Source organism: Brachyistius frenatus, unplaced genomic scaffold, assembly GCF_029030835.1.
Source record: "Brachyistius frenatus isolate BFR_SWC_R1_liver_20210118 unplaced genomic scaffold, ASM2903083v1 Contig_100, whole genome shotgun sequence".
NCBI lineage: Eukaryota > Metazoa > Chordata > Actinopteri > Embiotocidae > Brachyistius > Brachyistius frenatus.
In genome coordinates this window covers 1,483,434-1,508,447 of record NW_027210699.1, presented here as the reverse complement: position 1 = coordinate 1,508,447, position 25,014 = coordinate 1,483,434, and the positions used below count along the sequence as shown (strand labels likewise).

General features: G+C 41.9%; 1 protein-coding gene across 1 annotated transcript; it reads right to left on the bottom strand.

Moving 5' to 3' along the window:
* Positions 1 to 1,370: 1,370 nt before the first annotated feature.
* LOC138628435 (mucin-5AC-like) lies at positions 1,371 to 18,948 on the bottom strand. The gene is made up of 29 exons (XM_069711483.1): positions 18,856 to 18,948; positions 18,415 to 18,456; positions 18,062 to 18,320; positions 17,027 to 17,141; positions 15,085 to 15,169; positions 14,380 to 14,486; positions 13,887 to 14,094; positions 13,615 to 13,740; positions 13,343 to 13,460; positions 12,894 to 13,032; positions 12,538 to 12,648; positions 11,649 to 11,718; positions 11,196 to 11,333; positions 10,904 to 11,068; positions 10,679 to 10,773; positions 10,467 to 10,593; positions 9,831 to 10,086; positions 9,211 to 9,260; positions 8,872 to 8,981; positions 8,626 to 8,777; positions 8,031 to 8,169; positions 7,780 to 7,890; positions 6,961 to 7,137; positions 5,656 to 5,895; positions 5,015 to 5,171; positions 4,749 to 4,877; positions 4,019 to 4,166; positions 1,763 to 1,806; positions 1,371 to 1,588 (listed from the first exon to the last, which is right to left on the bottom strand). The coding sequence occupies exons 1-29, from the start codon at positions 18,929 to 18,931 to the stop codon at positions 1,371 to 1,373; spliced, it is 3,912 nt and encodes a 1,303-aa protein (XP_069567584.1). The 5' UTR covers positions 18,932 to 18,948.
* Positions 18,949 to 25,014: the final 6,066 nt, after the last annotated feature.

Genomic DNA, 25,014 nt, shown 5'->3' with positions numbered 1-25,014 from the left:
TACTAACAGTGGGTTTTGATGTCACAACAGTTGTTTCTCCCTTTGTTGTTGTAACTCCTTTTACAGATGTCGACGTTACAGCAACAGTTGTGGTAGACTCTGTTATTGGGCCAGTAGTGACTTCAGTGGGCGGTTGTGTTGACCCACCAGTTACAGTTGTGACCTCAGGGGTGGTTGTTTCTACAAGTTTGGTTGTGGTACCCTTTGTAGTCGTAATTGAAGGTGTTGGGATAGTTGTGGTACTAACAGAGGGTTTTGATGTCACAACAGTTGTTTCTCCCTTTGTTGTTGTAACTCCTTTCACAGATGTCGACGTTACAGCAACAGTTGTGGTAGACTCTGTTATTGGGCCAGTAGTGACTTCAGTGGGCGGTTGTGTTGACCCACCAGTTACAGTTGTGACCTCAGGGGTGGTTGTTTCTACAAGTTTGGTTGTGGTACCCTTTGTCGTCGTAATTGAAGGTGTTGGGATAGTTGTGGTACTAACAGTGGGTTTTGATGTCACAACAGTTGTTTCTCCCTTTGTTGTTGTAACTCCTTTTACAGATGTCGACGTTACAGCAACAGTTGTGGTAGACTCTGTTATTGGGCCAGTAGTGACTTCAGTGGGCGGTTGTGTTGACCCACCAGTTACAGTTACAGTTGTGACCTCAGGGGTGGTTGTTTCTACAAGTTTGGTTGTGGTACCCTTTGTAGTAGTAATTGAAGGTGTTGGGATAGTTGTGGTACTAACAGTGGGTTTTGATGTCACAACAGTTGTTTCTCCCTTTGTTGTTGTAACTCCTTTCACAGATGTCGACGTTACAGCAACAGTTGTGGTAGACTCTGTTATTGGGCCAGTAGTGACTTCAGTGGGCGGTTGTGTTGACCCACCAGTTACAGTTGTGACCTCAGGGGTGGTTGTTTCTACAAGTTTGGTTGTGGTACCCTTTGTAGTAGTAATTGAAGGTGTTGGGATAGTTGTGGTACTAACAGTGGGTTTTGATGTCACAACAGTTGTTTCTCCCTTTGTTGTTGTAACTCCTTTTACAGATGTCGACGTTACAGCAACAGTTGTGGTAGACTCTGTTATTGGGCCAGTAGTGACTTCAGTGGGCGGTTGTGTTGACCCACCAGTTACAGTTGTGACCTCAGGGGTGGTTGTTTCTACAAGTTTGGTTGTGGTACCCTTTGTAGTCGTAATTGAAGGTGTTGGGATAGTTGTGGTACTAACAGTGGGTTTTGATGTCACAACAGTTGTTTCTCCCTTTGTTGTTGTAACTCCTTTCACAGATGTCGACGTTACAGCAACAGTTGTGGTAGACTCTGTTATTGGGCCAGTAGTGACTTCAGTGGGCGGTTGTGTTGACCCACCTGTTACAGTTGTGACCTCAGGGGTGGTCGTTTCTTGTAGTTTTCCCAACGGTGCTAAACGTGAAGGGGATTGTTGTAGGGCCAGGGCTGGTCGTAGTTAAGCATGGGTACATGCTTCTTGTAACATTTCCATTGACCCCACACTCCGCTGTAATGCAGTTTCCCAATCCATCCGTCGTGTCGTAGATCGTTGATCCATATGGGTATATTTTTCCATTTACGATGCATGTACAAGCTGCAGATTGAGAGTATTTTTCACTCAACATATTTTTCAATTCTGTAAATTGTACTATATATGTGACCTATATATATATATATATACATATATATATAAATATATATACATATATATGTAATATACTGTGTATATATATATATATGTATGTGTAGCGTGTATTTATATACTTACAGTTCACACTGTAGCTGCATTTTTCCCCAGAGACGGTACAGGAGCTTTAAAATAAAAGGAAGATGTAGTCTTTTCATTAAATTTGAAACAATGCTCTGACACCTATGAAAATACACTTTAGATGCAATGTTTGATTTGAAAAAAAAACCCACCATATAATAACACTATATCTCTCCAAACAGAACAGCCATTTAAATTTAATAAATAACTATAATTTAAAGTATGTTTTAATATAAAGGTAAATCTCTATTAAACTGACACATCTTAAACTCCTGTTACACTGCTGAGGAACACTACATCAGAGGACAGTGCGGTATATCGTTCGGAGAATTGGGTAACCTGAAAAACTGTTGTTGCACAGGGACTCGATATGTACGATGGTGGATTAGGAAATTTAGAAGCTGCTCCTGATTTGCACAAACGCTATAGCTTATCTTTTCTGTCTGCACGTCACGGTGTTGTCTACCATTAATCTGCAACAGGGGCAGTCTCTAAACTTTCTGATCCACCCTCGTATTAAAAGTCTGACTTATCAAGACTTGAACATTTCTCTACCCCATTATTATAACTATTCCCTTAGTTGTAATTAACGATGTTTTAGTTGTTTTGGAACTAACAGAATGTTACGATGTCACACCAGTGGTTTCTCGGGTTGTCGTCGTGACTTTTTGCACTGAGGTTGTAGTTTCATCTATAATTGTGATAGAAACTGTAACTAAAGCATTTGTGTTTTAGGATGTTTGCCTTGTCATAGATATTCACAAAGTATCTCATCTAACGGATAAGTTTAGCCAATTATCGAACTGAGAATAAGGGGACACTACACTTCACTTTCAAAACTCCAGAAACTGGTTTCCTCAGTTCCCAAACATTTACAGTGTTGTTAAAAGAAGAGCTTATGCGACACAGTGGTAAATATGATCCTGTCCCATTTTTTTGGAGACATGTTGCTGCCATCAAATTCAAAATAAGCACACATTTTTCATAAAACAACAAAATTACTCAATTAAACATTTGATGTGTTGTCTTTGGTCTTTTTTCAGTTAAATATGGGTTTACATAATTTACAAATCATCACATTCTGTTTTTATATACATTTCTTATAGCCTCCCAAGTTTTTTTTGGAAATAGGGTTTTATCTAGGTCTACCAGTTTAACAGTTAGCTATGGCTTTTCTCTCCTCTACTTCCCCTTCTCCTTCTCCTGCTCACTGTGTCAGATGTTGCTAAGCAGACCCCAGTAGCTGGTGTGGGCTGACCCAAAAGGTAGTCCAGAAATACTATGACTTCAGAAGACAATCTACATTCATGGAGACCAATAATCCTCAGAGATAATATGTATTTGCGCAAACTTAATACAGCAAGCATTTTTTTTAAGGCATACTTGGTGACAGCTGTTTCAAAGGGGAGGCTGGAACAGCAGTTGAGCTGTGAGGCTTTCGTTACTTGTATACATAATTTTTTACCTCATTTTAGTAGTTTTGGAAATATGTATGTATTGTGTTCCTGGTTGCAGATTTGTATATCTTAGAAGAGTGGACTTTTTGCCTTTGCATGTGTCTGTGCTGTCTACTTTCTAGTTTTCTAATAAAGTTTTAAGTGGGGCTATAAAGCAGTAAATGTCTAAAAGATAAATTCAAACTAGGCTGTGTAAACTTTACAAAAGTACACAGCATTTATTACTGCCAAACCTAAATTTAGTGTATGTATATTAAGTTCTGCAATATAACTTGAATTTAGATTTGGATATTTTGATTTCAAAGCAAAAGCAAGTAAGTAAAATGTTCCCATAACATCAAACCAAGTTTACATTCAGGTCAACTTCATGTGCTGAGTGATGGTAGAACTATCAACAATATTTTCACATTGATTCCTGAATGACTCTTTAGATACGTCTTTGTCTTATACAACTGCCTTGAAATTTTTTACAGTGCACATTTATTTGATCAGCGGATGAGAGGTATTGCAAATTTAAACAGCAGAACCGATCAAAAACAACAATCTGAGCATATACCGGCAATTGAATAACGCCTGTTAGACATAGATTGAGGGAATTCTTGGATGGTGAAAAAAATGCAAAGCAATAAAATGAACTTTAAAGAAAGAATTCCTCCGATGTAACCACATTGTAATCCCCAGAATTCTGAATCGTAAAAAAAAGGTTACTCCCCAACTCTGTATATATTGTATGTGCACGCATCATTGCCTAATGTGTGTCAAAGTCTTAATGCGAAGATGTAACTTATATGAAACATACCAATTGTAACAGTTGTTTGATGGAACCTTATCCCCGACGCCATAATGAGTGCCTTTGTCATCATAGCATCCACATTGGCCCCAGGCGACACACTTCATCGTATCTTCATCAAAGTAGGGATGGGTTGGGGGACACTGAGGGTAACAGCCTGCAATAATTTCAGAACATACTGATTAACTTACAGGACTCACAAGTAAATCACAATGCAAAAAACCTTTCCTTTCAAAGTTCTTTAAAACTGGCCTCTCTTTCATCCATTTACACACTTGTGCAATAACACGCTGGCTTTACCCATCAGAGCAAGGACACTTCAACATGTGCACAGGAGGAGTTGGGGATCAAACCATCAACCCTTTGATCAGTGGACAAAACCGACAATCACAGCTGCCCCATCGGAGTCTTTGAGAAATTTCACAGAAACAGTTCCCATTCGTGGGATAAAAAAAAAAGATTAAACAGACAAAAAAAAAAATCTGTAATTATGTCTGTACTTCACAGAGTTACGAAACATAAAATAATAATAATTCTAAAACAAGATTTAAAAAAAAAAAAAAAAGACCTATTTCAACCTTTCTACCCTTTTTTGCCAAATGTTGTTGTTTCTTTGAGGCCTTGGCCAACACAGGAAGACAGACAATCATTTCCACTCACATTCACACCCAGGAAGCCTGAGCACCAAGAGAAAACCCTCGTCCAGAAGATGGCATGCTAAACAATTTGTCTAATGTACCTTCCAGTTTGGTGATGAGCATGGAGCATTTTCCTGATGGATTTCTACATGTCTTCATGCAGTCCGCTCCACAAGGCTTGTAGTGCCACTCACAGTCGCCAGGCGAGTTATAGTAGTCACAGAAAACAGCTGCAATAGTCAAAGTAAGTACTTATTAGCTATCGGTGCAAAAACAATTCTTCTATTTGTCGAGAACCCCAAGAGTGCCCCTCAATCCTCAAATCCTATAGCGCAGATTTTCCTGCAGTGACGATGGCCAAACTTACGGCAGAGCTTTGGAGTTCTCCAATTGACGCAGGCGCCAGCTTTATTACAAGCTTTGGCATACGCAGCCACAGCAGTGCAGAGACACTCGCAGTCTCCTCCAGAGTCACAAGCACAGGAGTCTCTTACACAAGAATCATAGTACGGACCGGGGTCAACCTTGAACACACAATAATTTACTGTTTAGCAGAACAGTAAAGGTTAAGTGTAAAAAAGAAATGTTGTCTTGTTTAGTAGTGGTAGCAGCAGCGGTAATTCCGCAGACTATTTTATTTGGTGCAGCTAATGGTACATAATATCGGGGTGATGGTGGAGCTACAAGGTCAGTGGTGGCCAAAATCTTTAGGAATTATCTGCTGAGGACTTTTTCACGGTCTCACAAGTATTTGTTAAGGTATCTTTGCTGGACCAGTGTTTCATAAAAAGACAATGGTCAATGAATGCTTAATGCCAAAGATGAAGAGAAACAATAAAATGTTTAATTTCCCAAAGACCATGGCAGTTAAAAGAATGTAACGCTTGTGTATGTGGATATGTTCCTGAATGCATCCATGTGTGTGTGTGTGTGTGTGTGTGTGTGTGTGTGTGTGTGTGTGTGTGTGTGTGTGTGTGTGTGTGTGTGTGTGTCATCAACAAGGGTTACCTGTGAATGACAGCTCTGGAAAGTGACACTGGTGATGATGCTACATTGTTTCTGAGACCAGGCCGCCCGGTAGCGGTTGGAGGCGCAGGGATCGCTGATCAGCTGAGCGTTGGGGCAGGTGGGCGAAACTTTCCAACTGTTACCAAATTGTAAAACGTCTGCCACGTTCTCCTGGGAGCGTGTGGTGAAGTCGTTCTTACTGTTGCCGTCATAGTTTCCGCAGAGACCACAGACTTGATCCTGAGAAGAAGAAAGCCAGTGATAGTTTTACAGCTAGTTGATCCAAAGTAAAGCCCATGTTTGTTCTCACTGAAATGTGATTCACCCCTCGAGCCTAGTTTTCTATCCCTTTGATAACTGTGCGCTCCATATTTGACGACATTACACACAATAGGACTCATGCCAGATTTCGATGACAAGAATCCAGTCATGTTTTGTCAAGTCCAGAAAATATCCAGCCCTGAAACTAAACTTTTCTTGGTTGGACACGGTTGTACACGTGTCGTCTGTAAAGCAAAACCAGAAGCAGGCTAAAATGTTCAGTTGGTTTGTAGGGACAAAGGATGATTATTTACATTTTCAACAACACCTTTAACTTTGCACAGAATTGACAGGCATGCCCATCAAATATTGATTGATGCAAGTTCGTTTGTGGAAATTTTTTTTGACGTGAAGATATAATGACGTATGAGGAGCAGTCAAAAAGATCGAAGACTGTTCTTGTTACGTGCGGATGGAGAACAGCACAGGAATGCACATGAAGCGGGGCGGAACTTTCTTTGGTAAATATTTCAGGTTTCATCTCGTGATTAACATCAGTTCGACGACAATGACGGATGTGTTGTTGCAGGTCAGGTCATTTGTGCTGAACTTTCTTCCTCAGAACGTCTCAATAGAACTTGGTGTTGACGGTCTGCACCCGGGGGAAAGATTAACGGTGCACAACCCCGGAAATATGAAAGAAAAGCCATATAACTGCGCTCTTGACCTGGTGCGTACTCTCCAATGTTGGACAGTGACGTTCTACCCTTCTTGCGAAGGCCTTCGCTCATTGCTTCATGGCTTTAGACTTTCAAGGGTCTCCATTGCAGATTTTCTATGTTTAACATAAAATCCAGTGATATAACATAGAGTACTTACTCACAGAAGTTTCTCATCCCTCCCTGCTCCATTATTGTGTTAGTCTTTGTTGGCACACAACAGGAACAGTCTCTGAACCTTTTGCTCGCCCCTTGCACCCGTACAATAAACCAGCAGGAAATGAACTAGCTTAAACAACGATACATGTGGACTTGATTTTTTTACCTGAAAGTCTGGGCTGAGTGTGATGAAAAGACTGGTCTTCTGGTCCCACATGAGTACAAGTCCCGCCTTGATCGTCACCACCAGGTAAATACCCATTTTTTGTACCTGAGCAGGAAGCACGTGGGTGTTGCCCTTAACTACGTGGAAGTTCTCATCTTTAAGTTGGAATTCATTATCCTGTGGGTATCAACATAAAATAAACATGCATGTTATTTCTGTATCATTTACATATTGTGAAAAAAGATAAGCACTTGCTTGATGAACATGAAAAGTTCAAATCCATCTTGTGAAAAGGAGGTCTGTCTCCTGGATAGCGGGAAAGAACCCCCTTCCTCACAAAAGAACATATAAAAATCGACTCCATAGCAATATGAAGGCCAATGAATGTTAATATTCACATTTCTTCATATATTATAGCATATACTGTATTTGCTCTATATATTTCTGGGCGTGGGTATCCCTCCAATTCAAGTCAAATTTCGGGCTACTTTGACTTTATTTTGTGTGTTATTCCACTCAATAAGCCATTTTATTGCTGACTCATTATGTGACTCATTATTGTAAGGTTATCAATCCAAAAATGTATAATTGATCCTACTTTTAGGGATTATCATTTATACCATAATCCCCGCTCAACTTTACTGTGTTTACTTCGAGTTAACTATTTATGATATTCTGATCAAGTGTTTGAGGCAGAACATGTGCACAGTGTGACTGTGTTGAGTTGTGTTGTGTTGAGTTGAGTTGAGTTGAGTTGAGCTGAGTTGAGTTGAGTTGAGTTGAGTTGAGTTGAGTTGAGTTGTGGTGTGGTGTGTTTACCCCCAAGAATATCTTGATGGTCTTGGAGCAGCTGGTTCCTTTGGTTCCACATTGAACATTTTCAGTGATAATTCTGAAGCTTCCATTTTCCTGACCAGCGCTACAGAAGTCCTGAGTAAAGCAAACACAGTGGATCCAATCACTCACAGGCTCTGTTACCCCAGTAAATATAGATATGTTGCCAAATCAATCGAGACATCGTAAGGCTTCCAGGTTCAACCTTTTTATCATCTGTCCATCAACCACTTTACCTGGAGAAGTGTGTATTCACATTGTCCATTGAAGTCAAACCTCTTTTCATCGAATGTAACGTAGTGACCATCGCCATAGATTCCACAAACTGCATCGCACACATTGTCAGAACATTCAAACTTCCTTCCGTTGCACTTGCTGAGGAGACACACACAGAGACAATCCTTCGAACAAAATTCTAAATAGTCTATAATATCTACACAAACTGAAAACCAAAAATGCACTCTTCTGTTTATAGAAGTTAATCTGCCCTCACCAGCAGAGGGCGCTGGTTGAAGTGAACATTAGTAGTAGGTAGGTAGGTTGGTTGTTAGGTGGGTAGGTAGGTAAGTTGGTTGGTTGTTAGGTTAGTTGTTAGGTGGGTATGTTGGTTGTTAGGTGGGTAGGTAGATAGGTTGGTTGGTTGTTTGATTGGTTGTTAGGTGGGTAGGTAGGTAAGTTGGTTGGTTGGTTGTTAGGTTAGTTGTTAGGTGGGTATGTTGGTTGTTAGGTGGGTAGGTAGGTAAGTTGTTTGGTTGTTAGGCGGCTTGGTAGATAGATTGTAAGTAGACCATTGACCTAGATTGAAATGTTTTATGTCTTGACTGTACAAACCAGTTGTTGCATTCCACAGTCAGTGTCTGTCCAGGTTTGTAGACCTGTCCATTGTGCAGACATGGACAGCTGGTCTCATTGATACAGCCTCCTGCTCCATCTGACAACAGGCCATCGGGGCACATGCAGCCGGATGTACAGCCTGTGCTGATCTGTATCCAGAGAGGAAATGAGCTGAACAAGGCCCGGTGATGTACATCGACATGTGAGTATCTGACATAACGCCCATATCTGTGCTGTACTTACACAAGCCATGTCCAGAGTGGCGCAGCTTTTCTGACACTCAGTCCCAGTGGTCCCCGGTTGAGCAGTGGAACAGTTGAAGTACACCATGGGGGCAACACATGATTGTGATACTGCGTAATAAATGGAAAATTCAAAGTTACAGAACTTTATTGGTATGATAATATAATAATAGTATAATGATCCTGACAAAATAATATATCTCTGTGAAAGACACTGATTCTCAGTGGAATATGTGTATTTAATTTTTGTATCATTCACTAACAGTTGACCATAACAGCCTTTGACGTGCTTATGGTATTTGAATTGAGACTTTGAGTATGTCCATATGTAGAAACCTACTTGTTTGTTGTGTTCCTCCTGGGCAGCTAAGAGCTCCTTGTCTGCAGATGCTGTGAGAACAAGTATGAGTGGGACATGAGAAACACACTCAGCATCCTGAAATCAGTCATTGTCTAACAATGGAATTCCTTATAATTCCCTTTGTTTTTAAGTTGATAAAATGTTAGTTGCAACGATGCATTCACATCCTGTTGGAGGACTTCGTAGAATTGAAGAAATGTCCATTTCTTTGGACTTGGAACCACATTGTTTTAGTCCCATTTCCAACTTTGTGGTAATCACAGATAACCACAAATTCAAGCCAAGTGAACCAATACTTTGGTTTATAACTAAATACATGCAACATTAAAGATGTCTAAACTTGGTTGCACTTTGTATTTACAGCAAGATTTGGCAAATGTCAGCATGGTAACACTCTAATCTGTGTTATTCTACAAATCATCAAGAAGCAGTAGAATTGTGCCCAACCCAAATACTTAGACAGGGTTGGCTGTGGCTGAAGAGGCTTTTTCTCCATTAGCGTTAGTCTCCATGAAATAACTCCCTACAATTTATGCGCTGTAATTGCGTAAAATGGTTCAAAAAGTCCAACTCTTGACATCTCCGCACTCCTTATTTACCATGTGCTCCCGTCTTTGCTGATAGTCTCTCCAGCGAGGATGATTGTGTCTTTATCGTAGCAGGGACAGCTCACACTGGACACGCACTTCCCCTCCTCATTCATGTAGGTGCCCTGGGCGCAGCCACAGCCGTCCACTGTGGGGAAGCTGGCCTGGCAGGAGTAATCAGCCTGGTTGAGGGAGCGGCAGGTACGACGGCAGGAGGTCATGTTGTACTGGTACACTGTGTTGGCTGGACAGGATGTACTGAATTTACCTGTTAGGAGAGATAAAGGATGAAGAGGCACCATGAGATTGATGAAAGTTGATATTTCATCTATGTACAGTGGATTCTTTGTTATTGTCAGCTGGGAGTATGAAAGGTATTAAACTCCACCCAGTGCTGCAGGTCTTAATTCAAATTTAATGATTATTACTGTAGCAGTCTGATGATCTTGCTATCTTTTTCAAGCTTGATACGATTCAGTAGAAAACAACTTTGCTGTGTTTAGTTTTTGGATAAATTCATCATATCATAACATTTAATTAAATCTGCTCTTTGAGTTGTGGAAGTTGCTTGTGATCCACAAATGTTTTTTAAATTTTGTTTTAATAAATCCTGCCTCTCTCTAATGGGTTCCTTGGTCTTTTACTCACCACAGATGGTTTCCCTCCAACCATCTATGTGGATTCCCACCTCTGAGCAGGCGTAGACGTACGAGGAGACCGCAGCACACATGCAGTCCTCACTTCTCTCACAGTTACAGCTGTCATACATGCAGGTCTGTCACGACACATAGTAAACACAGACAGATTAACGGGTGCTCCGTAGTTTGTTTGCCATTAAAGCTCTGTGTGTGTGGACCTACCTCTTTGTGTGTGATGGGGCTGATGACACTGTGGCATGGCGCAAACACTCCACTGGGCTCGTCTAGTTTGGAGCACCAGTACTGGGCGTAGCTCTCTAAGATGCAGAAACACACACAAATGAAGTAGTTACAGTAGTTCTGGTTGGGTTTTTATAACGATATGATATGACATTACAGACACTACATGATATGACAAACACAGAGGAGGAGAGAGTTTATCTGTACCCTTGTTGATGCCCTCGCTACAGGGGTGTCCAAAGCGTGTTGTGATGTCGTGGCAGCTGGCTCTGGTTTTCCACGTGTTGGCGAACGCTGCGGCGGTGCCCTCCACCAGCCCGCTGATCACTCTGAAGTCATCACTCATTTTGTCGTTGAAGTTCCCACACAAACCTGTTGGATGTAGTGACACGCAGTCACAGACACAAACATTCAGTGTCACAACTGTGACTGATTGATCCACTTTAAAAAAAAAAACTGTTAAATGCAGGATTCAGGGAGCAATGATGTCGAGGCGTACCAGAGGTGGTTCCTTGGAGTGTCGTCTGAGCTGAAATGAACACCTGCATCACGGGGGACAGCTGGACCATCACCTGTATGCCCACCTTGGTGGTTATGAGGATGTAGAAGGACGATGGCCTGAAGGCACTCATCTCAGCTGCAGAGGTCAGAAAACATAGAAAAATTCAATTTTACAGCAATTTTGTCCAATCAGTCACAGAAATACACATAAACATGTTTCACTGGGGTGAAGCGTTGAGCTTGAGGCTTCCATTCTCACGTTGGTCTTCTGATCTTTGTGAGTTTTTCCATCTACGCCATCAATACAAATTTAAAACTCTAACACTGTATTTTTTAGTTCTGCACAACAGAAATACCCTGAACTGACTCCAAGGGCAGGCTCAGCATTTTCATTCTTATAACAAGTTGTGTGTGTGTGTTCTGTTATACAGACAGTTGTAAAGTAACTTACGTGTAAACAGTGGGAGCTGAGAAAGAATCTGGTTCACATAGATCTGCCCAGAAGCCTGAATTTGAACAACCTGTCAGTTTGTGGGAAGAAACGCATTTTAGATTAAATCAGACTTGAACATCTCGCAATGTTTACAAATAATTTGTGTTTTTTGTTTTCATAATAATATAATAATTTGCATATGTGTGTGTGTGTGTGTGTGTGTGTGTGTGTGTGTGTGTGTGTGTGTGTGTGTGTGTGTGTGTGTGTGTGTGTGTGTGTGTTGCTCGTCATTTTAAGTTTGTGGGTAAGGGAGAGGGACAGTTTTATTAAGACCTATGATCCAAACATTTCTAGGCTCGTGTGCTCATGATATCTAGAGATAAAGTTTACATTAATATGTAATACACAGACATACAACGTTTTTGGAGCGCTCGTTCGGATCTATTGATAGGAGAATGGGGCCAGGAACATGTCCAGCCTCTGATTGGTGACAAAGTTATAATTTTAGTGGCTTTACTACGGTGGCCCTAAGGGTCAAAACACAAAACATTTCACAAAACGCAACAACATTTCACAATGATTGCTGTTTTTTGAAATGTCATTACGTTTTCTGAAATGTTTTTGAGTTTTGTTAAAAAAAATTTTTTTTTTGGTGTTTTCTGAGATGTTTTTATTTTTTCTCAAATGTCAATGCATTTTGTCAAATATCATTAAGTTTATGCATTTTGTAAGAAACAATCCCTACTGGTAAATTATTAAACTTTATGGTGAAGACTTTATTTGAGTTTAGCGTGAGGTTTTGTTAAGGTAAGTCTCCATGAAATGAATGGTAGTCCATGTAAAGTCCCCTGAACCTCTGAAGTGGTGGAAACACGACTGGTCCCGTGTGTCTCTGTATGCAGCTCACCACAGAGTTGCTGTATAAGGCCAGTGTCACAGATCGGAGGCAAGTCCTGCTGTCGCTCAGACCGCACTTGACCAGGTCCACCAGCACGGTGAACAAAGAGCCATTACTCTGCTGCAACACACATTCACACAAAACATGTCACCGACCACAAACACACATCCAACTGAGGACACACCCAAATATTTCTAAATTCCTCCTTCATAGAGCGCATTTACTAATATAATACTGCATATCTGTCATTCTGTCAGCAGATGATTTTTTTTTTTTTAAACATGCTCCTGGTATTAAATCTGATGATGATCTGTATATGGTACAATGTGTACATACTGGTAGTGTGTACTAGCTGTGTGTACTACCTTGGCTAAAACGTAGGTGCAATCCCCGTGGAAGGTGTAGACCTTCCCATCGAAGGTGTTGATGTGGGATCCTCCCTCCACAGAGCAGGTTCCTGGACAGTTCTCCTCCGTGCACTTCCACTGACCTTCCTTACACTCACTGTCAGGACACACACACACACACACACACACACACACACACACACACACACACACACACACACACACACACACACACACACACACACACACACACACACACACACACACACACACAATATTAATCTCACCATAATTGTGCTACAATGCTTTGAATTACACTTAATCTACCGAGGTCGATTGCATCATTTGTTTGTTGTTTGTATTAGTGCTAGATACTATATGTATATATATATATTATAATAATAATAATAATAATAATAATATATATATATAAATCCATAGTAAAAGCAGCTGTATTGTCATCTTACCAGGATCTACAGTTGTAGGAAAAGGACTCTCCTGACTTGTAGATGTTGTTGTTGTGCAGACATGGACACTGAGCGACCGCAACGCACCCGGCGTCACCGATGTCATCGATAACCGTTCCTGGAGGAGGAGAGGCAACATAACAACTATTACTATCGTGCATGAGACACACGAAGAGAACAGAATGGCTTTAATGTCGTCGCACATTTGACACACAACAAAAACTGAATGACTGTGCATGTTAGCCTAAATAGTCCAAAGTGTGTTTGGATACCGGCGGGGCAGTGGCAGCCATCATGGCAGTGGCTGTCACACGTCTGGCTGGCCTCAGGGTTGGAGCAGCTGTCAGGACAGGAACTGGTACACTCCACGAACTCCATGTTGAACGGACATGTCACGGCTGCAAGGACGAAAAGTACAATTATTGACAATCAAACAATCCTGCTAAACATTAGGCAAACAACACTGCAAATGATTCAGGGCCAGAAATATTTAAATGAACTGCACTTCGTTTAGTCCTTTTATTTTTAAGAGAAGCAACCTTACAACAGAAAGTTTCGTTCCTCCATGATTGGGGCTCGGCGCCTGCATGAACACACTCCCTGGAGAACTCTGAGATGGTTTGGCAGAGGACGGTGTCCGTGTTGTTTGAGTTGCACAGATCCGACATACAGGCGTTATTGAAGGATTCCACATCCACAAGGTTCTGGCAGCTACTGAACGGAGTGCTGGAGAAGATCTGGTCACAGAATTGCTGAAAAATAACAATGATAAAAATTCAATCCGTAGTCCGGTTAATGTTTTTAGATATACTGAAGAAAACAGAAGGTGCAGACATGTGAGAGCCTGCTACTCTGTTGTAATATGAACATCGTCTGAATAAAAGCCTGAACTTTGATTCAGTGTTGTCCATTTGGGTCCAGTCTGTGTTGCATGCTCGTTCCAATAAACTCTCATCTCATCTCAACTCATTTTACAAACGTGAAACTTCGTGAAATGTCAAAATGTGTTTGATATATAATAAAGAGTGAAGAGTTACCTTATCGCCACAACTCTCGACCGGGTTGAGGTCCGGCTCCATACAGCTCTCTGTAGGATTGTTCACCTTGTAGGTCTCAGCATAGTCTGTCACAGATAGAGACGCTCCTACAGTACAGCACAGTAAATCAGTCAACCAAGGTCATCGAGATTATCAAAGTGACATGTGGTCAGTTTGGAAAAATTCATGATTTAAATCAAGTTCCGTACTTCATTTACCATTAAAATAAAGTAGAGTCCATAAAACTCCTGCATCCGTTTTCAGAAAAATTGCTTTGAAGTGAAATGGACGTTATCTGTTCAATAAGTGATTTCTGGGTAAATATGTGAACCTGCAAGTTCAAAATGCTGCTTAACATTAAATTGATGTTGTGATTCTTTTTGGAAGGAAGTAGTGAAAACTAAAACTGATGGATCCACACTGACACACTTGCCAAAAGATGTCCCTTATGGCCTATATATTGACTTGGGTAAAAACTTGTGCCTGACATTATTTCATAGTTTATGGATCAGTTAATAAACTAAGTTAATAAATTTGGTAAATTTTCACTTTGGGATATTTCAAATATTGATTCTGTTGATCAAATGAACAAATCCTGCAATTTGTTTTATTAATTCTTGTGGGCTGTGTACTTGTTGTTTTTCAGTATTCAGTGGAAAAATGACTGCAAACTACATTCCTCCAGAACAATGAAAAGGATCTTACCGTCTTTAATGAAATCATTGGCGACACCATCAAAGTCTCCACACAGTCCACATGTCTGCTTCTGATATTTGTCATCTATTTCAATCTGTGAACAAAACATATAATAATTATTGTCAAAATCACATGAAAAATCATTATCATTGTTGGAAATATGTCATTTTTTCTATATAATTCATTTGGGAATTTGAGAAGAATAAAGTTAAATTCACATTACAACTTGTTTGCACTGTCTGAGATCATCCTAACTTAAGGATGGAAACAAAGGCTCATGACCTAGAAGGAGTTTAGAAGTTGGTTTGATTCATTTAGGAAACCTCAGAGGGAAATGTCCCGTGTGTGAGTTATGAAATGTGAAACTCTTGGTTTTCTGAGTGTTTGTTTTGGGTAGTTTTCATAGGAGAGATGGCCAATGCTACTCATCCCAACAGTATTTCCTCCTCTGTGGGCAAATGTGAATTTCCTGCTGATTTCTTTTTTTGTCACTTCCACAGAGTCTAATTGCCAAAATTGATTGAACTGTCATTGCTCCAATAAATTGTTATTCATTATTTATGATCCATCCTTATCGAAATCATATACATCTTCATAAAGTCCTCATTGACTCATGTTTTCTTAAAGCAGCTACATTTGCATTGTGGTTTTCGGGCTTATCTTACATTCATTGTTTGCTTATCTCATCAGGACATCTTCAACAAACTTCTCCGGTTACTGTTTGTCAGGCTTCTCCTCGTGACCTCAGCCATGGAGGTTATTTTCTTAACCTCCATGGTTAATTTGTTCGCTTCAGAACAGATTTTAGTCAGATTTAAAGTTGGCCCAGGAGTCAAGTAAGAACCAATATTTGGTATTTGGATAGTGCCGTTGCTATTTATAAAGTAATTCATTGGTTTTCAGTCATAACTTTGATGTGTTAAAATACATCTTTTTATCCTGCCTTGTTCGACTTAAACTGCCATAATTCATGACGATAGGGTTTACGTGCATTTAAGTTGTACATGTATGGTGATGATAGGACAACACCACACCAGCTGTTTATGGCACACTTATCAATATGTCCCACAAGTGCAACATATACAATGCGCTATTTGTAGCTGATGCCGCTTAGATGCTGCTGTACACGTTGCTATGACAACACTGGAAGTTAACCTGCGCAAGTTTCCTTGCTTTTTTTTTGGATTGTCGAGCATTTTTTTCTTTTTGAAGTAGTTTAAATACATTTTGCTTGTCATTTCAGGTTAGCAAAGTAAACTCATTGTTATGTTGCCTCGTTATATTCATAAAGCTGAAAAAGTTGTATTGTAATTGACATAACGATGTGACCCGGAAGTTTTTCTACAAAGCGACAGAAAGTATGATTTTTAAGATCCTGTCTGATATCCTACAGCTGCTCTACCAGGCGAACACGGTGACATTAGATTACCTCATTAAGTTCTGTTATAATTAGATTAACAGGAAAGTTGTGTTTGTTTCTATGTTGTTTGAGCCCTTGTGCTTAATACTGCTCTCGTTTGTTTCCCAGAGTTCACAGTGATCAATGTTACATCAGCAAAATAAAACGTGGTATGAAGCGCGAACTCTTTCATGACCAGAGTGGTTCCACTATCGTATATGGCCTGATTCTTATTTTAGACAAAGAAGGATGAAGTCAAACAGCTGCGATGAAACAGGCAATACTTGTTAGAAAGATAAGTTAATGGTTGCTTTATGTCCTTTTCATGTTTTTTGTGTTTTTAGATGGTGTCAGTCTTATCCTTTAAACTACTGAAACAGCTTGGACCTCAGCATGTTTCTGTGTACACATGGGAACAGGCTTCGGAGCACGGAGGTGATGTTGATTTATTCACAGGAGGCTCACAAGGTGTCACTTTGTCAGTGTGTTTAAAAAATACACCTTAAATTAAAACCGAGGACAATTGTGTGCGTGAGAGTGTGTGCTTCGTACGTCCAGAGAGTCGTCCAGATTCCAGATCAGTCGGAGTCCCAGCTTAGCTTCCACAAAGATACTGGATGTGGTCTCCTTGACAGTCACCCCGAATGTGTTGATGGGCAGCGACACCCTGCGAGAGAATTAGTGTGAAAATGAGACAGAAGGCAGCAGCTGACATGGGAAGTCATATTCTTAATAATAACTAATTCATAATAAATAAGTAATATCTCTCTTCTGTTACTGATGGTGGAAATTGTAAAATTACAGTCAGGCATTGGTCTCGGATTAACTGAAAAATGGGACAAGAGCAGTTGATTGAAGCGGTTTTAACACTCATCTCAGACAAAACTGTATAAATTTGCAGTAATTTTGTATCACTGCTATTTTTTGTTGCATGTAGCTCATAATTGATATATCATAGCTTTTGGAAATTAATTCCTTTCTGGTGTTATCGAACACTGAGAAAACATTTTCGGGAGCATTCAGCCACATCTCAGTGTCCACGTCGGTGGTTGAACGTTTTGCTTAGAGGTCATGGAAATATCAATCTCTCACTCCGATCTCCATCCGCAAACATTGATCACTGATAATTGATAGTTTTGGATTCTTCTGAACTTTTTCAAGCATGTTTCAGATCCTTTAATATGAACAACAGGGCCCAAATGTCTGAACTCAACACTGAAAGTATTTCAAATGTCATATTTAATACTTTTTTTTAACAAATTACAAATGAGAATATCGGCTTAAGAATTCGAGAGAAAAGTTGAAAAATACGTGAATTTCACGATATCTTTTTTAGTATTTATTTTTGCTTTAATAACCATGCACTTAAGCTGGTATGGACTCCACAAGTTTGTGCAGAACCCGGTAACGAATGGTTTTTTTTTTTCCGACTGCTCTCAAGGTATTACCCGGGTTAAACAAAAAGGGTCTCTACCCGAATGCATCCCGCTGCACTGAATGTAAGTGAATGTAAATGTAAATTCCCCAACACCAGTCGGATTGCACCACAGAACCTTTGAGGTTTAGTGTCTCATAGGTTGAACTCACGGCTCGCCGTTGACAGTCACGGAGCCATTCGAGATCTTCACCACGGTACCCTCCAGCTTCATGACAATGCTGCAGATGGTGGGGACGTCGTTGACGACGCTGCGCCTCATCTGGATGACGAAGTTCTCGTAGGAGCCCTTACATTGTGAAGCCAGGACGTGGTTGCAGGTGGAGGCCAGCTGGAAGAAGTCTCCATCGAAGGTCTTGAAGTGGTAGTGTCCCCAAGTCGTGCACACTCGGCCGATGTGAGATACATTAGCTGTGAAATTGACATATTAAAAAAATCTTATTAAACATATTTTTACATATATATGAAAAGTTGAGAAAACAATATTGGGCATTTTCACAGTTACCTGAATTGAGGCTCAGTGAGCTGACAGAAGGAACAAGGGTGACTGTGGTAAAAGGAAGAAATAATCTTTTATTAATTTAAATGAACTTTTTCACACCCAAGAGGTCACAGACGATTCAGTCGAAAGGAACTACTGCTGATATCCTGAACTCATACATATTCATTATCATTGGAAACGGCTATTATAGCTTTTTACAACATTTGGCACAATTAATTTGTTTAGGCTTTAATCAGCTTAAAAAAAAAACCTAAAAAAAACGAGTTCACGAGTCAAATTGGTTAAATAACTGTTAAATTAAGAAAGTACATAACATGATATAAAGCATAACATTTTTAATTTTGGAACCAAAATGATATTCGGTTAAAAGAACAAAATCCAAATCCCCTTTAGAGAGGATCCACTGAGTGTAGAGCTGTAAGTAGTTCACAAGTAATCATTTACCGGTCTGAGTGAATGAGCCGACCAGCAGCGTCAGGTAGATGAGCCATATTGTCAGTGGGAGTCCTTTGGCCCCCATGATGCTTGTCCAGTGGACTGATCTCTAAAGCTTGCATTCACCTGGCCCTCTCTTTCACTCTTTATAGCCCGCCAGTCGAGGCGGAGCTGCACCGAAGACAGGAAAACTCTCTTTGTTTACTCAGTAAACACGTCATCCTCTCCATCACTTCTTCACCCTACAGGCCTCCGATCACCTGCATGATCAAGGACACGACCAACTGCATAACCAACAAGAGGCTTTGATCTTTCGTCATCAACACGATACTAGTGGGAAGCTCTTATAAATGAGTCTCAGTACACTCAGCAAATGAAAGAAAGTTATTTCAACATGTCATAATGGGTTCAATGGTTTGATAAGATTGATCTTATATGCACTCATTTGGTTAAAGTTCCAAAATGATCCTGGTTTTGATGTTCAGTGCTGACATAAAACATGGCTTTTTCAATATTTAACCAAAACCTTCGATCTGCCTGAACCTGTACCAACTCTTAGAGTTATTTAAACTGATTACTGTCCACTTCATTATAGATGTGAAGAGCTGGAGTTACTGAAAGTCAAGCAATATTCCAAAACTAAAAGGTGAAATGCATCCTCGTGGGCTGAGAACAGGCTCAGCAAGAGGTAACTAATATTATGAATAAGCTCATCCTCTGGCGTTATGAGAATGGCTTCCCATTCCCATGGTGAAATGATATAAAACACAAAAATATGCACGAAGAAGACACAATGCCGCTGGATTGAACATTTTGGATGTTGGGAATGGCCCCACAAAGCGTGGCGTAGTAGTGGGATGTCCCAAGTGGAGAGCCAAACCCTGGAGGGGGGGACAACGGATCCGGTGAGGGTCCGCCGACCAATTGTTCTGATCCACACACCTATGGAGAGCCTGGTGGACTCTGAACCATATGCAGATGAGAGGAAACACTGACCTCCCAGTCCAGGGCTGGGAAATGGGGAGGCTGACAGCTGAGGGGAGAGACCAGAGGACAAACAGGGCAGGATTTTATCAGCATATTCAATCCAAATCCACAACTTTCTCCAGGAAGAAGAAGGTTTTAAAGCAGTCAGGCGTCAGAAAGTGGAGCACAAGCTTCTAAGTTTCTCAGTTAGTTTAGGGTGATATCCAGAGAAAGAGGCTGACAGCGGTGCCGACCAGGGCACTGCTTCCCCTGGTATCACAAGAATAAGAAGTAAAAAAAGATAAAGATGTAAAACCCCAAAACATGCGTCTTATAGAGGCCAAACACCGGCATTAAATTAAAGGTCAACGTGAACAAAGAACACTTCTTGAATACAGTGAACCCTCGTTTATCGCGGGGGTTACGTTCCAAATAGAGACCGCGATAGGTGAAATCCGTGAAGTAGGAACCTTTATTTTTTTTACAATTATTATACAATGAAATACTCCATAATACATTGAAACCAAAGAACAAAACCTTTTTACAAGCCCAAGCATTTGTTTAACAAATAAAAGTACTGTATAAATGTGTTTTTTTTAACAAATAACTACTGTACTGTAAAATAATAATTTTAATCATCAATACGAACTGAAGGCTTCAAATTGCTGAGATCGGCACCGCCCCACTGCGACCCGAGTCACTGGATTAGAACGGGAGGAAATGAAACATGATTATGAAAACAAATACAAAATACAAAGTACAGTCGGACAAATAGTGACTCGTGTATTTCACTGCTCTTCTGACTGAGCCGCTGCATCCTGACTCCGCTCTGCAGCGGTTCTTTCTTCTAAAGCCGGCGGTGCAGGTGTGGTTTTTCGAGAGAAGAACATAGTTATCGGTAGTTGTTGTCGCTCTTTTTTCTTCTGGGCAAAAAGATTCTTATAAACCGACATGCCACCATCGATTATTTTTAATTTGGCAAGCTGTTTTACGTACGTGTACATATTAAACCGCAACGTTATTGACAAACAGGTAGAGAAGAAGCGGAGAGACTGTTTAGCCAATCAGAATGCAGAACACAATGCACGATGCAAATCCGTGAAGTAGCGAGACCGCGAAAAGTGAACCGCGTTATAGCGAGGGGTCACTGTACACTGAAATCAGGTGCTGTAACCATGTTCAGGAGTGAACAGAAGTAACTTACAAAATTAATTTATGAGGCAGGACAAGGAGCTGACCACGAAGGAAGAGAGTCACTGGGAGGAAGACAGTAAGCCGAAGGCGAAGGCTCGCTCGGAGGCCAGTAGGGGAGCTTCGGCTAAGGTGGGACTCCTCTGGGCGCTGAACAGGAGGTCGGCAGCGAAGGCGGAACCCCTCTGGGCGGCAGGCTGGTGGCGTGGCGTTGACCCAGCCGGAGGCAGGAGCTGAAGGCATGGCACCGGCGGCCCGCCCAGAGACAGGAACAGGAGGGACAGCATCATCAATCTGGCCGGCAGCTCTTGGCCCGGCATCGGTGACAGGAGACAGGAACAGGAGAAGAGTCCATAGCGGCTGCCGGGGCTGGAGAATCTTTAGACTTTGCCGTGGAAGGCTCGGAGGCTTTCTGTAACGAGTCTGTGCCCGCTGGGTCCATAACTGGTCAGTCTGTTCTGTCACGGGAGTTCAGGACAGGATCCAGGAGCAACCACAAGACAGAGATCAGGTACAGAACAGACTTCATTTACAGCAGATGAGTCCGAGGAAGGTTCATCCAAGCCAGTAGGTGTACACGTCCCTGCGCTCCACACCGGGTTGCGTGGGTTCGGACCGAACCGCACGGCGGAGGACCAGTCGAGTGGTCTGTCGGTTGAGTGGCCCCGTGGACCGACGCCGGACAGCAGGTTACGGGATCTCCGTGGAACTCGTGAGTTTAGGTAGGTCACCAAACAATACAACCTGGCGGCTGGCACACCAGTCAGAACTAGACAGGTGGCAGAGAGGAGAGAGGTACAAACTGGGAAACGTCAGGACGGAAACTTCCTGACGGAGGTAACGGGGTACAAGGGTGAGTAGACGGTACGGACTGACGCTGACGCAGCCCCACTCTGGAGGACAGTCTCAAGACAAGATGGACTTGAGGAACCGCTCTAGAGGACGGCTGCGAGGCAGGACAGACTTGAGGGACCTCTCCAGAGGACAGCCTCGTGGCTGGACAGACTTGCGTGACCACTCAAGAGGGCGGCCATAAGGCAGGACAAGGAGCTGACCACGAAGGAAGAGAGTCACTGGGAGGACAACTGGGAAGCCATTGCCGACAGCAGAAAGTCACTGGGGGAATGTCAGCAAGCCGAAGGCGAAGGGTCACTCGGAGGCAGGTAGGGGAGCGTCGGCTAAGGTGGGACCCCTTTGGCTGCAGAGCAGGGGGCCGTCGGCGGCGAAGGCGGAACCCCTCTGGGCGGCAGGCTGGTGGCGTGTCGTCGACCCAGCCGGAGGCGGGAGCTGGAGGCGTGACCTTGACCCAGCCAGAAGCTGGTGGCCCAGCGTCGGCAGCCCGCCCAGAGACAGGAACAGGAGGGACGGCATCGTCGACCTGGTGGGCAGCTAGTGGCCCGGCGTCGGTGACCCGGCCGTCGTCGACCCGGCTGGCAGTTAGTGGCCCGGCGTCGGCGACCTGCCCGGAGACAGGAACAGGAGAAGAGTCCGTAGCGGCTGTTGGGGCTGAAGACTCTGTAGACTTTGCTGTGGAAGGCTCGGTGGTTGAGTGCTCATGGACTGATGCTAGGAAAGCTGCAGGTCGTCTGGACCGATGAGCACCATGTCGCCTCCTCCTGGTGGGCCCCTGAAGGTCAGGTGGGTTCTTTCAAAACCCTCCCCAGGTTTAATTTGGTCCTGTAAGAGCAGGTTGGGCAGCTCCCTGCTCCTAATGTCTGCGGGATTTGTGGATAGGTCTGTTCATTTGCGCTCTGCCTGTTGAAGCCACAGAAATAGCTGGACTTAAACACAACATTTTTTTGGAAACAGGGTTGTACAATTAAAATGATGTTGAGGATTATGTGATCAAAGTTTTACATTTTGAATTCTTTGTATTTTGTTGACAAAATCCCTGCAGCCTGAAGACACGGTTAGATTACTAAATTATTCTCGTGTTCTTTTGAATCTATGGGGTTTAACATTTTTGTTGATGAGTCAAAGTGTTCAAAGCTTCCTCTAAAAAACATTATGTTAGATTACGTACAAAAAAGAAGCCAACACCAGCAGCGACTATAAAGACACAATATTTCCTTGAGTCTCGATAAAGACATGAAATCTAATTTAATACTGGATTCACTATCTATGGGTTATTCAATTCATGAGACATATTGATATGTGGGGGGGTCCACACCCATCACTTTGGAAAGTGAAGACAATATGGCACATTGTTCAGATGTAAACACAACGTGTGTTGCTCTAAGGCGGAGAAGCTCGTATTGATGTGCAAAGCCTGCGTAAATAAGCCACAGTGACTCAGTTTAATTAATCCAGGATCTGCATCCTGTGGTGCTACTTTAATAAACTCTGCTCTGTGTTACTGACTACACTGTTTGAGTTGTGTCAATAAAGCTTTAAAGCAGGGGTGTCAAACATACAGCCGAATCCGGCCCGCCAGGGGGTCCAGCTCAGCCCGCCAGATGACTTTGCTTAGTGTGAAAATTACAGAAAGACATAAATTGCATTTCTATGAGAATATGGAGGTTTATGAGTACAAACATTTTGTAATTTTTTTTAATCGATCCAGTAATTGCTTCAAAAACAGCATAAATGCGACGTCTGCTCCGGAGGCAGAAGCGCTCGTTGCCACAGGCAGCAGCGCTCGCTGCTAGGGAATCTGCAGAGGAGAGCCAAGGCAGATAAACAGTGGGCTGATGTCTGAGTTTTTGGTCTTTATGTTTCTAGTTTATTGTAGAAAGACCTTAAAATAGGGTTTATCATCCAAAAACCTTCGCCAATGATTTAAACATAGAGAAATATTGTAGTTATGTATGCGTTACTATGCTATGAATTTACTGGTCTGGCCCACTTGAGATGAAAGTGGGCAGTATGTGGCCCCTTAACTAAAATGAGTTTGACACCCCTGCTTTAAAGGATGGTCAGGGGTTCGTATGCCATTATTCAACTGCGTCAGTGCAGAAAATGTCAAGTTGTTACTAAATATGTGATAAATTCTGATTCCTACTGAGAGGTTGAAGTCCTGCAGATCTGTGTGGAAGCTTTGGTTTGTACTGTCAGCTGTTCACAGTCACAAGAGTTTTTTTTTTTTTTTATATGATTATGTTTTTAACAAAGTTCATTCCTTTTGTGTAGGATTTTTTTGTTTTCTTTGTTCTACAACGCCAGAATGGTGTGACTTAACCTTGGAGATCTGTCTTTCATCCTCTCCTGATATTTATTTGCTGAAATGAGAGCATTCAGTGCACAGTTGGTGGCAGACCAGAGGATGCTGGGCTTTACTCGGCTCAGCTCGGGTGATGCAACACGGCAAGAAGCAAGTGAATCTCTGAGTTTCAGTTAGGCCGGCATCCTTCCTGTCGTATCAGCAACCAAAAGCATCAAGTATGCTGTGGTCTGTTATTACCTGGTGAAGCTGTGAGGCTTAGGGCCCTATTTTCTTCCATCTAAAAGCAGCGCAGGTGCAGCACAAGCCTGGGTGCACCGGGGGCACAAGTAGGTGTGGCTAACTTGTTTTTGGTCAATACAAACGTAAGCGCATCTGTGGTGCAGCAGTAAATTTGGTGGAATAGATAATTAGAAGGTGACTTTAATCGTGGCCAATCAAATAAGCTCCTCTCATTCCTCTAATAGTCATCTGATAGTTTCAGGCTCGTAATCACCAAATTCATGGTCCACAGGCTGATGATTTTAAAGAGGTAACTAAATGGTAGGAAGTGGTTCAATGATATAAGACGAAAGGCCAAACAAAAACTTAAATCTTAAAGATGCCAAACACCAGTTTTGATGAAATGTCAAAGTGAACAAAGAAAACTACCAATATAGTGAAATCTACAGTGGCCCTGAAGGTCAAATGTAAAAACATTTCACAAAATGCAAAAACATTTCACAAAACGCAAAAACATTTCACAAAACGCAAAAACATTTGAAAAACACCAAAACACTCGGTTATCTTACACGACGGACTGATTACTGAACCAGATGAGAAGATGAAAAGCTTTTTGAATTGTTTCCCCT